General features: G+C 39.9%; 1 protein-coding gene across 1 annotated transcript; it reads left to right on the top strand.

Annotated features, from left to right (window-relative positions):
• Positions 1–536: 536 nt before the first annotated feature.
• STMND1 (stathmin domain containing 1) lies at positions 537–20,697 on the top strand. Its single transcript, XM_077492235.1, has 5 exons — positions 537–700; positions 7,291–7,459; positions 15,788–15,924; positions 16,248–16,382; positions 18,419–20,697. The coding sequence occupies exons 1-5, from the start codon at positions 611–613 to the stop codon at positions 18,710–18,712; spliced, it is 825 nt and encodes a 274-aa protein (XP_077348361.1). The 5' UTR covers positions 537–610; the 3' UTR covers positions 18,713–20,697.
• The last annotated feature ends 935 nt before the right edge of the window (positions 20,698–21,632 follow it).

The following is a 21,632-nucleotide window of genomic DNA, read 5'->3' on the forward strand; positions in this document are numbered from 1 at the left end:
TAATACAAATAAAACGTTATTGTTTCGAAATACCACCAAAAGGAAGCTCTATTTGTGTGAAACAAAGATAAAAATTTCATTTGGGTACAGCGTTGCATGACTGCATAATTGTCATTCAAAATGTGAGAGCGCTGAAAGCTGAAAATTGTCCTGGGTGGGAAGGGGGGGGGGAAATGCCTGGTATTGAAGCGGTTAACGCAGTGCCACATCGCAAAAAAATGGCCTGGTCAGTAAGGGGGGTAAACCTTCCGGAGGGCAAGTGGTTAAAACATCAGGTTCACTTGTCACTCACTCCACACCTTACTAAAGGAGGTCAATTGACTGTACACTTTGTATATTCAGCTCCATAAGTGAACACGCTGGATAGTAGCGATAACTTATAGTAATAATCTTATTTCACTAGAGCAGTCACCCTTGTCACCCTTCTAGCAGCAGTGTGCGCAGCCCCGGGGTATTCACGTACACGGCGCAGTACGGCCGCCTGACGTCACGTATTGTAGCAACCTGCCATGGGGACGGCGGAGTCCATAGTAACCGGACCGGCGCTATAAAAGAATGCAGAGCCCGGCGCGCCACGCACACACATTCCATTACAGCGCCATCCATCGCCATGGGATGCCAGAGCTCCAGAGTGAGAGTCGTTCAGCCCACGGACGGGAGAAAGAGAGGCTGGGGAGAGAAAGTAAAGCCGGCAGCCAAGGTCAGGCGATATGCTGTGTACTATCCCCATCCATAGACACCTGCAGGAGAGCTCATCATAGGCGAGGCATGCAGAATGCCAGCACTCACCTTGTCACTTGTATCCTTATGGAGCTTAGCCACAGCTTCCCATAGATCATTAATAATCATACGCCTAATAAACAATAATGATCTGTACACTACTGGAATAAATACATCAGTTTGTTCCCAATAATCTATTTCTAGCGCCGATCTTAAATCGATTCGACAAATCACCAGGAAGCACAAAAATTTCTGCCAAATTGGTTTTGCTGTCAGCCAAATTTTGGTAGAAAACTCCCAAAGCAGAGTTTGCATGGGAAAAAAAAATACTTCTTTTGTTTAGTTTAATTCCAATTTTTGTTGGTTATTTTTTATTAATATTTTACTTTTTTTGTTTATTTCTGTCTTTTTTTTTGTTTGTTTCTTTGGAAAAAAAAAAGTATAATAATGAGACTACTGAGGTAACATTTTTGTGAGATTGTCAGAACTACTAGTCAAGTATATATAACAAAAAAAAGAAAGAAACACCAAAAACCATTGTAATCTCACCTCCCCCTTTGACTACAATGAATTTAGCCCATATGGCAAACTTTACCGAAATCCTATGACCTGGTGAAATTTCAGAGAAATTTAAAGTGGGGTTCCACCCAAAAGTGGAAGTTCCGCTTTATGCAATCCTCGTCCCCTTACATGCCACATTTAGCATGTCATTTTTGGGGGGGGGGGGGCGGGTACTTATTGTTTTTTGTTTTTCATGAATTTTTGATTCATGCAGCATCCAGTGGTGCCATTAAACCCTATTGCCTATTTGCTCATTGCAGTGAATATATATATATATATATATATGCTATATATATGGATGCATGGATGGTATCTAGACGCATTGCTTTTATAGACAAAGCTGTCTTTTAATGGTGGAAGGTGATGGTATTGTTTTATTTTTCAATATTCATTTTGTAATTTTTTCCATTAATAAACTTTTGGATATTTTAATAATTTTATTTTTGCATTATTGTGATACTATTTCCCTGTGGCTCCATTAAGTGGTACTTTGAACTATACACTCTACCTTGATATGTTTCTGTTTTTTCATATGCTAGGCTGGCCACTTAGCCCCACTTTTAACTGAGTGGATAAGTAGTGGTATTATTTTGTACCCATACTTTAATTGGTTTCCATTTTTCTTTTTCTCAACTTAGTTTTGACAGGTATCCAGCTCCCACTTCCTGCTCTCATCGCCTCGCCGCCTAGGCTACTCCTCCTCTCCCCTTGGTGATTACCCCTCTCCCCATCCCTCTCTGCAATCCTTTGGGACACATCACAGGTCCCAGAAGATTGCCTGGCCACTAAGAGAGCGTGGCGCGACTCGCGCAATGTGCAGCCGGCTGTAAAGCTGCAAGCTGTCACAGCCGGGTAGCCCGCACTTGCAATGCTAGAGCTGCGGAGAGGTGGCGGAGAGGAGCGAGGCTTTGGGCGACCACATAGCTGGACTGTGGGACAGGTGAGTATCTGCTTATTAAAAGTCAGCAGCTACACTTTTTGTAGCTGCTGACTTTTTATAAACTTACGAGTGGCACTCCACTTTAAACTCAGGTTCTCTTATTTCCGCAGCCCACACATAAAACTATAATACAGGAAATATGATGTCCTTATTCTAGTGTGTGAGTCATATTAATTATTAGATTTAATAAATACTGCTCTACCTTTTTCATTACTCCTAGTACAGTGTGTGTAATTAAAATGGCTTGAGAGGCTAAAAATGACTTCAGAGATTTGTATTGCCTTTTTTTGCTTTATTTCATAATGGGAAGTAGAGACAGCTCCCCAGGCTGATCTCCACTAAAAAGGGGAGAAAAAAGGATGATCTCGGTACCGGTCAGCAATATACTTGCTTAGCAGTACTAGGAAGATAGCCCCCCCCCCCCCTTTTTTTAGTGGATTATTGTGCATTAACTTAAGTGTGCGGTCACACAGTTGGAGGTGAGCACATTCACACAGTGTGGGGAAGCACCTCTCACCCTCTTCTGATCGGGATTATCATCACTAGAGTCACTTTTTGGACAGTAATACGTATAATACCCCAATTTACACTTTTGTCTCGTGGACTGATGAAAATTGGGAGAAGAAAAATCTTTTTTTTTTTGGACACTTGATATTAAAGTGGTTGTAAACCCTTACAAACCACTTTGACCTACAGGTAAGCCTAGATTAAGGCTTACCTGTAGGTCCAAGAAATATCTCCTAAACCTATATGGTTTAGGAGATATTTGCCCGAAAACAGGCACCGCTGTCTACGGCGCATGCGCCGTAGACAGCAGCGCGCAGGCGCACTGAGCGCGGCATTCTCAACGACGGAGCTGCCGCGCATGTCGCTCCCGTGCGCATGCACGGGAGTGACGTCATCGCGGCTTCGCCGAATGACAGCGGCGCAGCTGCGAGACCCCACCAAGAAGATGAATGCGGCGGACTACAGGGGACAGCGGTGACTTCGCTGGCTCCTGTGTCAGGTAAGTGACACATAATGGACTACTATGCGATGCATAGTAGTCCATTATGCTTTGCCTTTGCAGGGAATGAAAGAGGAAGTAAACTCATCAGGGTTTACTTCCTCTTTAAGGAGTAATACAAAATCACTGTGAGCTTCTTGTTACACAATTTTTTTTTTTTTTTATGTTCATAGTTACATTTTTTAGCAATATTGACTTTTATTGTTTATGGCACTATCTATGCATTTGTAAGGTTCAGTATCACACAGCGCTGCATTTTTTTTTGTATATATGTTTTCACAGATTATAAGACTGTGATCAATGCTTAGCAGCTATGAATATGCACTTTGTTTCACAGGAATTGTAATACCACACCTGACGCTAGGTTGTAAACTCAGGTTACTTAATACCCCACGCTGATTGCAGTCTCAGGTTGCTCTAGAGTAGCTCGCAAGATTTATATATTTTTATATCGAATACCCAATTACATGCTAGGGAAAAAAAAGTATTTTTGCTTGCACGTGATTGGATGATAGAAATCGGCAGAGCTTCACCTCCTTTACTCAGATCTAGAGCAACTGTACTTGCAATGCACAGTATATTAGCCTTTAGTAAATCGACCCCATTGTGTTTTTGTGCTTTATATGGATACATTATTATTAAAACTAAATAATTATTTTGGATATACAACTATCCTATCAAAATAAAAGATTCTCTACAATATATAAATATACAAATGAATGAAGATATTTTTTGGCCTTTCCACAGAGAGTGTTTTTATATTTCAAGAACTATAATAAGGTTTGAAGTGGGAATTGTAGCTACCAGAGGATCTTTTATAATCAGTCCCAAGCTGGAAATAACATGTAGCGGTAGAGTACAGAGCTGCTGCAGCCTGGTTTGAGATTGGTGCTTGGCTTCTACATACTTAACATGTAGAGAACACAGGAAAGCTTGCCTTGTAGTCATCTTAAGCCATTTATAACATAAGCCCTTGTACACACGGTCGGACATTCTGACAACCAAATCCGTTGGATTTTGTCTGGCGGATTTTGTCTGACGGATTTTGTCCGAAACTGTTGCATACACACGGTCGGACAAAGTTGTTGGAAAATCCGATTGTACATAACGTGATGACGTTATTTTTCGTTACAACGGGACTACGTTCAAGCTAGTAGCCAATAGCTTTGGTCTAGGAATTTGATCTGAGCATGCGTGGCACTTTGTCCGTCGGAGTAGGCTACACATGATCGGAGTATGTCCGATCAGAGCATTTTGTCGGAAAATTTTACGGACAAGTTGGAAAACTTGGTCCGTTGGATACTCCGACGGAAACAGTCCGATGGAGACCACACACAGTCGGAATATCCGACAAAACGGTCCGATAGGACACATTCCCTCGGAATCTCCGACCGTGTGTACAAGGGCTAAGAGTTGTCTCTTAAAGCGGAGCTCCACCCTAAAGTGGAGCTTCCGCTCATTGGAACCCCCCCCTCCGGCGCCACAATTGGCACCTTTCAAGGGGGAGGGGGGTGCAGATACCTGTACAGTACAGGTATCTGCACCCACTTCCGGCATAGATATCCGCAGAATCTACAGATATTTACGCCCCTTTCCGCAGGTCCCCCGCTGTCTGATGGGAAACACACGGATCCCAGGACCATCCTTATTGCTCAGCGCGACTCGCGCATGCGCAGTAGGGAACCGGGAAATGAAGCCGCAAGGCTCCACTTCCTGATTCCCATACCCAAGATGGCGGCGGCAGCACCCGAGAGACGATCGAGAGATCGGCTTCGGGTGCCGACATCGCAGGCCTGCTGGGCGGGAAAGTGTCCTTATTTTAAAAGTCAGCAGCTGCAGTATTTGCTGGCTTTTAAAAAAAAAAAAAAAAAACGGCGGAACTCCTGCTTTAAGGCTTCGTTCATCAGGCTAAAACATAGTACTTTGCCATAATTATTGTGATTTTCAGCCACATTACTGTTATTTTTGCCTATTAATTGAACCTAATTAGTACATATAATGATTGTTGTAGCAAATAATAATTATTATATGTTTAGTAAATTGAACCTAGTGCCTTGTGTATACAGTCTGTAGCTTTTGCCTATTGGGAGCTTTTGTAGAAGGCTTAAGAAAAAGTAGAACCTGCCGGGATCAGCTGGCATTAAACATTTTACTCACATCATTATAAAAAAAAAAAAAACTTTGCACAAATACATTTACAGGGCAATAGGGAGATATTTTCACAGCTTTCATATCTGAGTTTACATAAAAAATTCACAGCTGTAAGCTGAGTGCAATTCTGTAGGAACACACCTTGCAGTTCTCTCAACCCCATGGGTTATAGATTTGCAGATGTTGGCACAAGAGTATCTATTTGGTAGTATCTTTCTCTTTTTTTAAACATTGAAAATAACTTGATTGGGTTCTTAAATGAATAGAAACAATGTTACTCTCTAGCAAATTCACAACAAATATATATAAACACTTAAATTCTCTTTCTGCAAGCACACAATCCATTCCCCTCTTGCCCCCACAGTAACCACACATGGTTACTTGAAAAGCAGCCAGCCACCAACTTGCAGGACAAAAGGGCAGAAAACTTTAATTACTGAAACCCATCACAAAAGGCTGAGATGTCCGTGGTATGGAATCACACATGACTGTAGCTTAAGCAATATATATCCAGGTTCAGCACACACTTGTTTGAATGCTCAAGATTGATGTGTGTTACATGGTCTGTTGATTCAGTATTAAAGAAATCTAAATAGGACAATATGTAAACCTTTAACATCAATGTTTTTCAAGAACCACAATCCCCTCTAAAACTCAAGGTGCTCTGATAAGCAAATTTCAAGTTTTGTAAGCAATTGTGAGGGCTCACCTGTCCCCAGCGCTAACTATTGGACCTAAAATATGATATAGTTACATAGTAGGTGAGGTTGAAAAAAGACACAAGTCCATCAAGTCCAACCTATGTGTGTGATTATATGTCAGTATTACATTGTATATCCCTGTATGTTGCGGCCGTTCAGGTGCTTATCTAATAGTTTTTTAAAACTATCGATGCTCCCCGCTCAGACCAGGAATTTCACATCCTTACCGCTCTTAGAGTAAAGAACCAGAGAATAAGTTCAGTGCTCGCAGCCTTTCTTCATAACTAATATCCTCCCAGATCCCTTATTAGCTTTGTTGCCCTTTTTTGTTCTTGCTCCATTTTCAGTACCTCCTTCCTGGGCATATACATGCTTAGTGTCCAATAGTAAGGCTTTTGGAGGGAAGGGGGTCGGTTCTTGGCTTTGTACTTGTATATGAATTTGTCCTGAATTTTAAGGGGTTCCGGAGTTCTGGAGGAGTCATTGATGGGTGCATCCAGGTATATCATAGTACCCATGTTTGTTTAATGTTTTATGCTTAAAGCAGAGTACCACCCAAAGGTCCAAAGGTGGAGCTTCCACTTTAAGCACTCCTTGCCCCCTTAGATGTCACATTTTGCATGTATTTTTTTTGGGGGGGGGGGGTAATTGGTTTTGATAGGTACTTCCTGTCCCACTTCCTTCTTTCCACAGCTTGGCCACCTAGGCGACTCCTCCTCTCCCCCTAGGTGCCCTCCCTCTACAATCTTTTGGGACACATCACAGGTCCCAGAAGATTGCCTTGCCACTAGGAGAATGCAGCGCCACTCATGCATGCGCAGTGCATGCCCGGCTGTGAAGCCGCAAGCTATCACAGCTAGGTGCCCACAGCAGACGGCACTGCAGAGAGGAAGGGAAGAGGAGCGAGGCTTCGGTCAGCCACATCACCGGACCATGGGACAGGTGAACGTCTGTTTATTAAAAGTCAGCAGGTACACTTTTCGTAGCTGCTGACTTTTAATAAACTTACAAAACAGTGGAACTCTGCTTTAAATGTTTTTTTTTTCATTGTAGATGTTCACCATAAATATTGGCTGCTAATATCTATTATTTTATATCATGTATATAGCATGTTGGTCTGTGAGTAACAGAGGAAACAATGTGAGATATGAACATTGTCCAGAATTACCCTTGCCTGCTGATTTGTACAATATTTGCCTATTTATTTGTAGGATGAACTTAAGTCTCCAAGAGACAATGGCAACAATGTCAGAGATGGATCAGCAGTGTCAAAAGGAACAATGGATAGTGGCTTAGGTTTTGAAGATGAGGGTGTAGGCAATCGTCTACCAGGAATAGTAGAGGTTGCTTCTCCAAGAAGAACACATGTTTTGAATAATGGTAAGAGAAACTACCTATTAGTTTTACTTATGGTTTAAAGTGATGCTTTCGGGAAGTGTCAGAGCTTGCCCACTTACTTCTGCTCCCCTACATTATTGTTGGCCCATCTTTATGATGGGCTGCCTCATTGTTAATAATAAAGTATGACTTTAAGGAGGCAGGATGGGGTCGGCAAGTTTTGAAACTGTTAGGAATGACCATTGACTACTTGACCATTAAAGTGATACTTAACACACAGGGGGAGATTTACTAAAATGGGAGCACTAATGAATCTGGTGCAGCTATGCATGGTAGCCAATCAGCTTCTAACTTCCGCTTGTTCAATAAAGCGTTGACAATAAAACCTGGAAGCTGGTTGATTTCTATGCAGAGCTTCACCAGATTTTACAATCTCCACTTTTAGTTAATCAACCTCACACTGTTTAATTGACATTGGGGGTTATTTACAAAAGGAAAATCCACTTTTCACTGCAAGTGCCTTAAGTTGCTCTAAATCTAAGGGGTAGAGCTGAAATGAGTGGAAGCTCTGCTGATTTTATCATCCAATCACGTGCAAGCTAAAATGCTGTTTTTTTATTTTCCTTGCATGTCCCCCTCTGATCTATACAGCAACTTTACTTCCAAGTGCATTTACAGTACAATATGGATTTTCCTTTAGTAAATAACCCCCATTGTCTCTTCTATTTCTGCATATGTATGATGGCATTGTAATAAAAAAAAAAAAAATCTAAGCACCTCTTTCCTAATAAATATACAGCTGTCACATGGCCCAGATCTTTCCTAGTCTGTCTGCATAGGAACATATGTAGGTGGAGCTTCTAATCCTCTGCTGTTCAAAATAAAGAAAAACAGTCTTTGTAACCCAGAGTAAAAATAAATAATTAATATCAATAAACTGTTTTAAATCTTTTTTTTGGCATCTGTGTCTTAGAATAACAGGGAGGCGAAGCCCCCATTAATCTACATGTAATATCCCACCCCCATTATATTTAGCTTGTTAGTGGGCACGGAGGAAGAGGGAGGTAGTGGATTCTCATTTACCATTGTGTATACGCCCACAGGTGTGACTCTATGGTCACATGGGCTGCTCAGATGTGATAGGGAGGAAATGCTCAGCATAGAAATTCACTGAAAACTGAGCATGTGCATAGTTGCCACCAAAGCTGCAAAATCCCTAGCTGAACTGGGGATGTGAACAAACGGTGGAGATAGAGAGCAGCAGGATCAGCACTTTTTTTTAGCAGAATACAGAATTTTTATTTTTTTTTATGATGTGGGTTTAGTGACACTTTAAGAACAACTGATATTAAGCCCCAGCATAAGTAATTTAGAGTTTCTACAGGTATAATGTATATAGGAACGTTTTCATAGCTACTAGTGTGTGTCTGTGTGTGTGTGTGTGTGTGTATTGTTAACAGCCTTCAAACATGCATAGTAGTCTGGCTTCCTCCTGCTTCAATGAACCACAGACCCAGAACAAGCATGCAAAGCCACTTGGATTGAACATGTGATCTGCATTCCAGGCGAGTGACTAGAGAAATACAGAAGCCATTGGATCCATTTGACAACCGAGCGTCAAACATTTTCAGAAGCAGGAAGTCAGCAATAACAGGCTATCCATATTTCTTAGTACAGCATTCCTTTAATGGTTCATTACATGGTTTCCTATTCAAAACGTGGATGTATTGGAGAATTTCTTTTAAAATCTGAACCAGTAAGATGTAAAATAGGTCTAACCTGAATAGAAACATAGGGGGTTATTTACGAAAGGCAAATCAATTTTGTACTGCAAGTGCACTTGGAAGTGCAGTCGCTGTAGATCTGAGGGGTAGATCTGAAATGAGGGGAAGCTCTGCTGATTTTATCATCCAATCATGTGCAAGCTAAAATGCTGTTTTTTATTTTCTTTGCATGTCCCCCTCAGATCTTCAGCGACAGTGCAAAGTGGATTTGCCTTTAGTAAATCAACCCCACAATATTACATAGACAGAAAATATTCCGCAAGCAGCACATAGGCCCTATTATATTGTTACCATTTTATAGTAGATACGTACTTAGCTTTTGCAGCCCTGATCAACGGCCAACAACTATTTATTTGAACAGTGATAGGTTCTCTTTAACCACAGCAGAACACTCCACAGCTCAGCTCTTAGTCAAAGAACATCTATAGGCACACATACCCTTCACATTTTCTTTAGTTTCTTTGACATTTTCCATCAAGTCAAAAGCTCGACAGGATCTTTTCAGACTATAGCTGCACAACATACATTAGTATAAAAATAGAAAAGTAATTGTGTGAAATTGCCTTGATCCATTTACTGAGCTACAGCATATTTCTATATTATAAAGTGTGCAGTGTAAGGATAATTAATAGAAGGAAACCAAAGAGCAAAAGGAAAAAGCAGCAGCAGATACAAATTTGGTATAATGCTGGCTTTGGCTTTCCACACAGCAGAATATACATATGCTTACTAGTTTTTTTTTTTAAATACATTCAGTTTACTTAGTGTCAAATTGTGGAGTATATTTCTAAAGCAGTGAATGTGATATTCGCCAAACATTTGCTGCAGGTGTATCTTCCTGTTTTAAAATAAGATGCTTGAGTCACCTGCAGTGAATATTTGATGAATGTCACATTTACTGCATTATAAATATGTCCATATATGAACAAGCAATGGCAAATGTATTCATTAATAACTTTCAGTAGCTAACTGGGGTGATTAAAGCTAAATATGGGAGGTGGCAGAAGTGGCTGCATTACTTACCTTCTCCTTGCTCCACCAAAATGTGACGCTCTCCCCCTCTCCCCGATGCTCTGGTCTATGGTTGGAGCCTCTGCATCATCATGTACAAGGCAGAGACATTAACCTTGTATTGTAGGAGGTGGGGGTTAACATAATGGAGGCAAGGGGTCTGCTGGAGCGGAAGTCAGATAAGTAATACAGCCTCTTCTACGTCCCTTCTCAATGAGCAATTACACTGTGCAGGGGGCACTGCAAGGGTTCATCTGCAGTAAATGTATGGTGAATTTCACATTCAGTGTGATATCAAAGTGCCTATATGTATGAACAAACCATGGTACATGTAATGAAGTCCTACAGTAGGTAATAGGGTCGATTTATCACAGATTACAAGTACAGATGTTGCCCGTTAACAAGCGATGACATACCTTTTAATTTTCTAAGGTATATTACGCTGGCCATACATGGTTAGAATCTCGGCTAATTCAGCAGGAACCAGCCGGGGTTCGAACCATTAATGGGCATGCTTAATGTACCAAGTTGATTGATCAACTTGGGTACAACCAGCCTGCCGGATTTGCTTCCAATAATCGCAAGGGACTGGTATAGCCACTAGAAATAATCACCTGGGTCTTCACCCGGCAGGGATGGCTTTCCCCCTGCCTGACCCCGCCCCCCACCAGAAGAAGGCAATGGCCCGGCAGGAGGGATTCCCGTCAGCACTGTCTGTGTTGATGGGGGAATCGTGCAAATTTCTTTCCTGCAACCCGTGGATGCAGGAAATAAATTTGCATCGCCTATGGCCAGCCTAACTGATTTCTAAAGACAAAACTTCCAACTTTCATTCAACTTTGTTCATAAAGCAACCCCACTGATTTAAATTTTGCTTGATCTCCTATTATTTTATTTATTTTTTAATATAAGATAAGGAATTATATTTTCATGTTTTAATTATAAATATTTACTACAAAGCATAATTGATTGATAATAATGTTATGGGCACAAAAAAGTAGATACCATTTTGCAGAATTTTAAGTACTCTTTTGCTAATGGAATGTTTTTTAACTGTATCATTATGGGGTTGCTTAGGTGAAAACCTGATTGACAACCATAAAAGACAGTGTTCACTGTTCCTTCTATTCATGTTATGTAATTAGACACAGATTGAATGGCAGTATCCTAGCAGCAAGGTAACCCCTATCTTTCTAGAAGTGATCTCAAATCTTTGAAAACAAAAGGGTGTTTTAAAAGTGAATAAACAGGTTTACATAACGAGAAGTTAATTGTTTTCTCCTTAAAATCAGATCTGTAGATTGAGAATTATCTTGTCAGAGCTATCTCAGTCTTCGCGTTTAATACGTGATGGGCTTTTGTATGTGTGTAGATTTTTCCAATATAATTTAGGTGCTATCACTATATTTTAAGCCCTAATGTAATGATTTGTTGGTATCTTGTACCAGTTGGTACCCCTCTTGTCTTAACTAAGTAAAAATGTTTTATTCAGACAAAAGCCAATGTCACACTAAGGATCTTGTTGCTGTCAATAACTCACAAGGAGCAGGACAGCACAATAGATTGAATACCTGCCTTCCCCACTCTGGCCAAAGCTTAAAAGAGGCATACATATAGACAACAAATGGCTGCAAAAAGGCTGGAGGAGATTCGTAGCACTGAGATGAAATAAATAATGCAAAAAAATTGGAAAACCATATTTTCTAATATGAAGAAAAGCATGACAATCGTTAACGATAAACAATGCTTTAGCAAACTCAGTGTCAGTGAATTCGGGTTTACATCTAGTTTAAAGCAGTATTAAAAGCTCAGCATTTTTTTTTTAGCTCAACACGTTGAGCACAATGAAATAAACATTCCCCAATAACATGTTTGTTAAAATTCTTACCCAGGCACTTGCAGTTTACTACTTTTAGTGCTGTTGGCTCCAGCTCAGACAGTGCTGCTTCCCTAAACATCCTGTCTTCACAAGAAAGAGTAAGGCTTAATGTACACACTTGACAGATAGTAACCCACTTTAAAACATCAGTTTTGCCGCGTTTAGCCGTGTTTGCATTTAGAAGCATTTGAAAATAAAAATATATATTTTTTCTTTTTTTTTCAAAATAAGCAAAAATGAAAAACGCATGTAAACAAAATAAAAATAAATATCTGAAAAGTGTGGCTTGCATTTGTATTCAGCCTCTTTTACTCTGATACCCCTAACTAAAATCTAGTGGAACCAGAAGTCACTTAATTAGTAAATAGAGTCCATCTGTGTGTAATTTCTGTTTGGCGTCCCTCTCCTACTCACTATATGGTGCATGGCCTCTTTAAGAGTTACTTTGGGGTATTTGCCGTAGGTAGTCTCATGCCGAGTATATAGGATTAAAGCATAAAGGAAGGATGCCCCATAGTGTAGTATTTTAAGAAAATGCAGTATTTATTAAAGAAAATACACTTCAGGTACTCACAAACATAGGATGACAGAAGGCAATGTAAAAACAAGCAGCGAGCTCGACCAACGTCACTTCCGGTAGCGGTAATTCCCGACGCGTGTTCTTCACGGGTCACGTGACTTCATAAGGGGACATCCATAAATTGACCACCTAGGATCACACTGAACTCCGTTGGATCACCCTAACCATCACCTATTGTATTGAAGAACACTCAGCACGATATTTACACCTGTAGTTTACTTTATGCGATTTTGTTATTTATTTTTTTGATTTGAAGTTCACCTATGCTTTATGCGACTTATGTTATAGTCGCTAAACAACGTATTTGCACCTTATGCGACTTTGTATAGCTAGCACTTTACTTCACTATATGCACCTGTATATGGACATTTGATATAAATAATTTTCCGTCAACTTAGACCACCGTTCAAACTTTATAAGGTGTTTTTTTTCACTCGAATTTAGCCCTCAGCACTATTGCACCTTGCTATTTTATTATTTTTTAACTTATTTTAATTTTTTCTTTTACGTTATTATTTTTTTCGCTTTCCATTAACTGTTGCACCTTCTATTGTAATATCATCAATGGTTATGAATTATTTTTACCTCTATGTAGTGATGTGTATGCTAAATCACTGATCCATGGTACCATATGATTATTATATTTTATCTTTGTCATATATTTTGATATATTATTAGCCATCATCTACTTACCTGCATATATGCTTTTTTCATTTACTATATTCACCCTTGTTGGTTTTATTTGAATTTTACTTATACAAGTTTACACAACACACAACTATTTTAAATTTATATATTGTGTGTAATTTAACCTCCCTAGCGGTGATCCCGAGTCTGGCTCGGGCTGGGATTTCAGTGCCACGAGCGGTAACCCCGAGCCAGACTCGGGATTGCATTGCTGGATCCAGGGAGGATACAGGGAGAAGTTACTTACCTTGTCCCCTGGATCCAGCGATGTCCTCCGCACTGTGTGAGCGAGCTGTCCTCTGCTCGATTCACACAGTGCCCGAATGCCGCCGAGATCCGTTCCCTGCGACGTTACAACGCACGGGAGCCGGGATCGGCGCCAAATTCAAAAAAGTAAAAACACAGTACATATACAGTACACTGTAATCTTACAGATTACAGTACTCTATAAAAAAAATACACACCCCCTTTGTCCCTAGTGGTATGCCCAGTGCCCTGCATGCACTTTTATAATATAAATACAGTTTTTTTCTGCCTGGAATTTGGAGATTGTCCATAGCAACCAAAAACTGTCCCTTTATGTCAAAAGTGATTTTAGACCGACTAGAAAACAGCGATAATAAATTATAATCACTTGCAGAATTGAGCGATAGCAATTTGTGGGGAAATTCGTCATCAAACACTAAATCTAATGACAGCGACAATTCTGCAAATGAGCAAATTTCAGTGTTTTTGGATTTAATTACATTATTGAATAATTTTTATTATTATTTATTATCATTATTTATTATATTATAAATTTTATCATACCTGGGATGTCTGCTAGATAAAGACTGGTTTGGACAGATTTAAGAGAGTTATTCCTAAGAATTGCAGGCCTACAATAAAAAAACACCAAATCTCCATGCAAAATAATTGTACCGCTTTCAGCACCTAAAATCATAACTAATCATACCGCCAGGGAGGTTAAAGCATATTTATGTGTTAAGCCCCATACACACTATCAGATTTTGTGCTTATTTTTTCCTTCAGATTTACCAAAACCATATAATATGAGGTCAAAACTTAGGAGTTTCAATTTGTATGCAATCAGGCAGGCCCTTGCACTACATGGTTTTGGTAAATCTGAAGGAAAAAAATCAGCAGAAAATCTGATAGTGTGTATGGGGCTTTAGAATGGCCCAGTAAAAGTCCAATCTGTGGCAATACTTGAAAATTGCTGTCCACAGATGCTCTCCATCCAATCTGACAGAGCTTGAGCTATTTTGCAAAGAAGAATGGGCAAAAATGTTCCCTCTCTAGATGTGCAAAGCTGGTGGAGACATACCCAAAAAGACTTGCAGCTGTAAATGCTGCGAAAGGTGGTTCTACAAAGTATTGACTCAGGTGGGATGAATATAAATGTACGCAAAGCTTTTCATATATTTATTTGTAAAAAGTTTAGAAAACTATTTGATCATTTTCCTTCCACTTCACAATTATGTGGCACTTTGTGTTGGCCCATCACATAAAATCCCAATAAATTACATATGTTTTTGGTTGTAACATAACAAAATGTGGAAAATGTCAAGGGGTATGAATACTTTTTCAAGGCACTGTAACTGTGTGTGATCAGCCAATGGAGAAAGTAAAAGCACAGTAAAATTCCAATTGGTATGAATACTTGGCGTGTCCATAAACTAATGAGAATGATGTTTTAAAAATTCTTCTATTGAAAAAGTTTACAACTGAACATTGTTTCCTTAAATGTATGCACATTGTGAGTGTGAACAATGCTCCCAGCGATTGTTCCATTCTATATAGCATCCCTGGAAGCCTTCAAGTGGGATGGCGTTCAGAGCCTGCGTAGTGGTTCTTTGGATGTTATCCACACTACCAAAATGGTGTCCTTTCTCATATTCAAATCCTGAGCCACTATTTAAATAAAAATTGACTTGATAATTTCTGTTTCCTCTGCAATCATTATGATAGTGAGCCATCAGTCACAGTTGAGAACAGACCTCACTGCATCCGCATTCTGTTCCGTTTTTGACCATTGGCTCACTATCGGAACGATTACAGAGGAAACAGGAATTACCAAGTCAATTGTTCATGAAATTGTGACTCAGGATTCGAACATGAAAAAGGATACCATTTTGGTAGTATGGATAACGTCCAAAGAGCCACTACACATGCCCTGAATGCCATCCCACTTGAAGACTTTCAGAGATGCTATGAAGAAAGGAAGAATCGCTGGGAGCATTTACTACACAAGGTGCATACTTTGAAGGAGACAATGTTCAATTGTAAAATTTTTCAATAAAATAATTCTTGAAATATTCTCATTCCTTTCTGGACACATCCTTTATATATACTGTATATAATATAAGGTATACATATGTTGACGTTTTCATTACATTTATTTTTTGATTTCTGTTCTGGTGTTATAGATTTGTCCCTGCTGAACAGACAAGCAGACATAAAGGAAAGGCAAACTTCCACAGATATCCTGGAGGAGCTTATGTCTGCAGGAATAATACAGGGTCAGAGCAAGGTTGTTAGGAATGGGGAAGCATACGATGTCATGGTGAGTATGTGAGCACTTGTACTTTTCTACATGCAAACAGGAGCCTTTTTGGATCCCTTTGGTAGTAACATAACCATCTATTATAGACCCCTTTGTTTAAAGGACTGATTGGCCCTACAGTCCGTTACTACTAAGATGTAGTGCAGTTGGTGGTGTAGCATGTAAACAACTGAATTAGTTCCCAAATACAATAAAGCCCGGGGGCTACAAAATGGAAGGGGAGGCCTCTGTATTACTACATATTTCACTTGGATGTTTACGGTCATCTCTATAGTCTCTCCTATGCAAATTGTATAACAAGGTTATATCTTATATGCCTTCAGATGGAAACACCTGGGAAGCCTCTAAGGAGACCTCCTGCAAAGTTGGAGAAACTGAAAACCAAAAAGAAGAAAAATAAAAGTCTAACTAGAGAAGATATTGAAGCTAAAATGAAGGCTGCTGAAGAAAGAAGAAAGGTAATAATATCCTGCATAAAACAGTTGACTAATCTTTACTAACAACTAAGGCATCCTTAAACACCACAACAGTAATAGTCAACCAGTAGCCCAGGGCCTTGTGTCCATCCTGGCCTTCCCTTGCAATATGAAGTATTCGCTCAATGCAGCACATTTATGACTGGGATGGGCGAATCTGCCTGGCTTCGTCTCATTTTTTAGATCCTGTTTAAAACTCTGCAAACCCAAACTTAGTGAAGAAATCCATTGGCATTTATTATGGGGAGAAGGGGACCCCTCTTAGTAGACTCTTTTTTGGCCATTTTTAGGGCCAATATGCACACTACTGTAAAAAAAAAAAAAAAATGGGAAGCCGGGCACTCCTACAGCATACAGCATACAGCAGGGAGAGGATATTTTCATGTGGCTTCAAGAGTAATATTAAATAAACCCAAATCCTGTTTATAGCATGCTTGAGTGATGCCTTAAAGCGGTACAGTGTCAGTAACTGCATACACTGATGTTGCATCTTTTTGCTGTGAAATTGTTTTCTTTTTCTTTTACAACTAGTTTGTTGTACATGCACCAGCAGCACAGCATTCTAATTCTGAGTCATTTAATTTAAAAGAGAGGTTCTAGCATTGACATATGCTTTTTCCTTAAAAAGTAATAGGCGTGTTTTGACTGACAGATATTGACCAGTAAGCTACTGAGGATGTCCCTATTCTCTCATTTAAAATTAAAAGACTGCATATAATACAGAAACTAAGCCAGCAGCAGGGCATTTTTAATTGAGGAGAATTGGCTAAAATTTACTAGAGAAAATTAGTACAGACAAGTGTTTTACTACAAGAATTAAGAGAATGATGACAGATGACACAGCAGTGTAAAATTGAACAGCTATGCCCAAATGTACTAGGGACAAAGGACACAAAGTTACAAGAATTAAGATACTGCAAAGGATACAGCAATATAAAACTGGCCAGCAGAAGAACAGTTATAGTTTGGGATAATAGGCCTAACCTAACCTGTATGTCTAACTTTTATCTTTTGGGATAGGGTGGGGTTAAAGTTGTTAAAGCGCACAATGTTCTTTACTTTTTTCTTTTAACCACTTCTGGACCATCCACTGCACATATCCTGTGTCCAGGGCAGCCTAGCTGCGTGAAGCAATGTACCTGTATGTTGTCCATGCTCTCTGGACTGGGATGGGCATGCGTGCTGCCGGCGACCCACTCCCCTGGGTGAAAATCAGTGGCCGTAATTGCCGGCGGCCACCCGTGATAGTTCTAGGGAATGACAGAACAGCGGTCTGTCTACGTAAACAAGGCAGACCATCGTTCTATCAAACAGGGAGAGAGAGAGATCTGTGATTCATACTAATCAGGAACACAGATCTCTCTCTGTCTAGTGTCAGCATCCCCCACACAGTTAGAAAGCACTCCCGGGGAACTCATTTAACCCTTTTTTATGTCTTGATAGCACTATTAGGAAGCAAACAGAAATAAAGTACAGCTTTCTAACTGACCCTAATCTCTCCCTATGCAGTTTTTCTGCACTTCTTATTCTTACCATAAAAAAGCATCCAATACACTGACAAGATGGCTAGCCTGTGCCCACCCCCTGGTTTTTAATGAGGTGGCTGGCTTATGCAGAAACCTTCTTATTGGCCCTTCTAGGCCGGCTGGCTAGTGTGTTATTATTTTTTTTTTAATTCTCTAAGGTGAATCTGCACATAAATTACCTGTGACTGCAAATCTTAAACACACAAGATTTGCCTCTAACCCATGGTGGCAGCAAGCTGAAGCGGAATATTATCCCTATTTATAGTGTTTGAAGAGATGAGCATATTCTTATATGAACTTATTTTCTATTTGCTATTGAGATCAAAGCTCTGGCAAACATTTTACACTAAAGTGACTGAAACTTAAACTGAATGCACTGTGATTGTAAAACAATCACTCAGTATATTAGTATAAGGTCTAACAGAGTCAATAATGTTGCTTTGTATTGTGAATTGTTTCACTAATATCAGTTGCAATGCTTGACTATTACAGACAAAGGAAGAGGAACTAAAGAAAAGGCTGCGTGAAAGGCCAATGACTGCATTGCCTAGTCAGTCTCAATTTAGAATGGAAGGGGCTTTCACTCCTGATGATGGACAAGAAGGTGAAGAAACAACTTCAACTGAAACCTTAGATTCTGCTGCACTGGAAAATGTAATGAGTGAACCAACAGAGAGTCTCAGAATTCCAGTTGAAGAGCCTGATGAAATAGGCGCTGTGGAATCTGACACCACCTATAACAAACCTGGTGACCAGACCAATGACTTTGAAAATCATCTCTTTTGATGCAAGCTCACTCAAAAAACACATACTTTGATATATGCAACTGAGCCCAGAAATATATACTGAAGTTTGAAATTAGGATTGCAGTTCATATGCAATGCAGAAAGATCCTTCTTTCAGGTGCATAATAAAATAGGCCAAATCAATACAGGAAATTTTTATTGTTTATAGGTAGGTGTGAATGAATTTAAATGTACAAGGTGCAATCATGGAATTGTTCACTTGCAGAAAGGTGTAAAATTACTTCTGACTCTTAAGCCTAGTACACACTAATGCCCTGTACACACGGTTGGACATTCCGACGCCAAAATCCGTGGGATTTTTTTTTTGATGGATTTTGGCCCACACTTGTCTTGTAACGGTCAAACAAAGTTGTCGGAAAATGTGATTGTTCAGAACGAGGTGACGTATAACACGTACGACGGGACTATAAAGAGGGCAGTAGCCAATAGATTTTGTCTCGTAATTTATTCTGAGCTTGCGTGGCACTTTGTCCATCGGAATTGTCTACACACGATTGGAATTTAACGATCGGATTTTGTTATCGGAAAAATTTTAGATCCAGCTCTCAAACTTTGTGTGTCGGATATTCCGATGGAAAAAGTCAGATGGAGCCCACACACAATCGGATTTTCCGACAACATGATTCGATCGCACATTTTCCATCAGAAAGTCCGATCATGTGTACAGGGTATTATAGTTTTTTTGGGTTGAACAAAAAAAAACTGACTGCTTGGGTCAGAGCCACTGTACTAAAGATGCAACGTTAGTACAGTGATCTTCCCCCATTGGCTGAGAGCACTGATTTGGAGCCAGTCGGCTGCTGGTTTTCCAGCATGCTCGTCTGACACACACACGTGCCGAATGTCGGTCTGTTTTTATTGAACTGGCTGTGTGTACAGGGCCGCTGTTAGAAATTATGGGGCCACATACAGCCTACCTAACAGGGGCCCCCTTCAACCACGCCCTTGACTGCACCCCTGTCTCCATCCCTGACCCCGGCACAAAACAAAATGCAGGCTTGTTGCCCTTTACATATGCGTGCGGAGCCAACATGTGCGTTCACAATTGCGCATAAGCACGAAGGAGCGGGGGTAGTTTAAATTTATTTTAAATTGTATTTTATTTATTTTATTACAAATAAAAAAAAAAAACGTACACTGTATCTTTACATTTTTTCTCTTTTTTCTTTTCTGCTTTCGCATAGACCCCATATCTGTCCTCTGGCGACCACAGCACCTGATCAAACCAAGATCAATTTGATCAGATGCTTGTTCAAGCCAGTAATGGCTTCTTTACATGAGAATGAAATCGGAAGTGATAAAATCCTTGTCACTTCCAGTTTCTGATGTTACACTGTTGGAGGAATAGACACCCATCCCTCTCACTGTGTCCCAGGAACCCAATGCTACTAGTCACATCTTAAAGGCAGTAAATACGTTGGTGGGACCTCCTTCCTCCTTTGTGCCCCCCTCCTGGGCCCCTCTATTGACCTGAGGAGGCCCAGGAAAATTATACACCCCCCTCCATAAGCAAGTAGGAGCAGGGGAAGAGTTTAGAATTTATTTTATTTTTAAAGCGGAAACAACTTGTAATGCTGCCCGGGCCCTGTTGTGTAGCTGATGGGGGCGAGCCTGGTACAACAGGGATGGTTGTACTGCCCTAAAACCGGCAGTGCATGTGTACTAGGCATTATGGTGCAGTTCCACCTTTGCAGTCAAACTGGTGTAACACTTACATTATATTTATTACATGTTTTCATTCACATAGCATATCTTTTAAAAATAATGAAAAATTGCTGCTTACTTTTTTATTTACAAAAAAATCCTATAAAATCTTATTTTATTTTCCCTATCTATGTAATATTAAGGGAGGAGCTGGGGAGTTATGTTTACCATATTTAACCCTGTCTGTACTGGAAAAAAGGGGGTACAGGCCCGGACTGTAAAGAGGTTACTATAGGCAACAATAAATAATTCAATATTAAATTGATCGGTTTAAGCAATATATTTCTTTATTATTATTATTATGTTCAAAAATTTACCATAAATAATGAATTAAAGCCAAGTGCAATTCATAAAGGTTGCCCACGCAGTTAAACAATAAATTCACCACAAACGAATAAAACTCACAGGACACACATAAAAAACATTTACACAAATACACAACGCAGGTCCGGACCAGTTGCTATAAACTATTGTAACCGCTATTTAAATTCCAAAGCTATCTAGGCGAACAATTGTTCAATAGTTCTAATTGGTCGCTAAACGGTTAACCAATAGTTTAGCACGAACTGAGGAGAGGAAATTAAATTGATGGACGGGATTGAAACGAAATAGCATAAGTAGCAATTTGTCAAGGCACAAGTGTTTCAGGCTTGATAACAACTTCTTTTAAATAGTAGGTACAAAGTATCCACATCAGCATACTATAAGGTGCAGTTCATTTTCTATTGGCATATATCAATTAAACTCCAATCTGGTACTCATATGGATTTTTAGCCAAGCAACCTTGCTGTAAAGGATTTATCCATACATCCAATGCCCTTTTAGGTAGCGGCAGCTAAAAAAAGTGCATGTGATTTAGCTACTGATCAATTCAAACAGATCTGGCGGCAGCTGGCTTCCACGGTATCAGAAAACAACACACACTGCAATGATTAGATCCGGACAGTTTCCAAGCAATTTTAAGGCATCTCAGAAAGTCTTTCCATACGTTACCATTGCCATACAGGATCAGCGCGTGGATGTTTCACCGCCTCATAGTTTTTCAAGATATCGCAGTTCAGCCATTTTTTGCCCAATGGCCACGTCTCCTCAGTATCACCCAAGGGCTAACAAAGTCCATTAAATAGCTTTTTTTCAAGGACTTGGACAGTGCTCCGGTTGTCCACTAGTGTCTGTAACGATATCACGTCTGAGCC

The sequence above is a fragment of the Lithobates pipiens genome, unplaced genomic scaffold (assembly GCF_037356315.1).
Source record: "Lithobates pipiens isolate NorthernLeopardFrog02 unplaced genomic scaffold, aLitPip1_a1.2 Scaffold_19, whole genome shotgun sequence".
In the NCBI taxonomy this organism is placed as follows: domain Eukaryota; kingdom Metazoa; phylum Chordata; class Amphibia; order Anura; family Ranidae; genus Lithobates; species Lithobates pipiens.

Excerpts from the sequence above, each read along its gene's own strand:
- STMND1 (XM_077492235.1), top strand. The coding sequence starts at position 611 with ATGGGATGCCAGAGCTCCAGAGTGAGAGTCGTTCAGCCCACGGACGGG. Across the intron at positions 7,460-15,787 it reads AACACATGTTTTGAATAATG|ATTTGTCCCTGCTGAACAGA; the intron begins GTAAGAGAAACT and ends CTGGTGTTATAG. Across the intron at positions 15,925-16,247 it reads GGGAAGCATACGATGTCATG|ATGGAAACACCTGGGAAGCC; the intron begins GTGAGTATGTGA and ends ATATGCCTTCAG.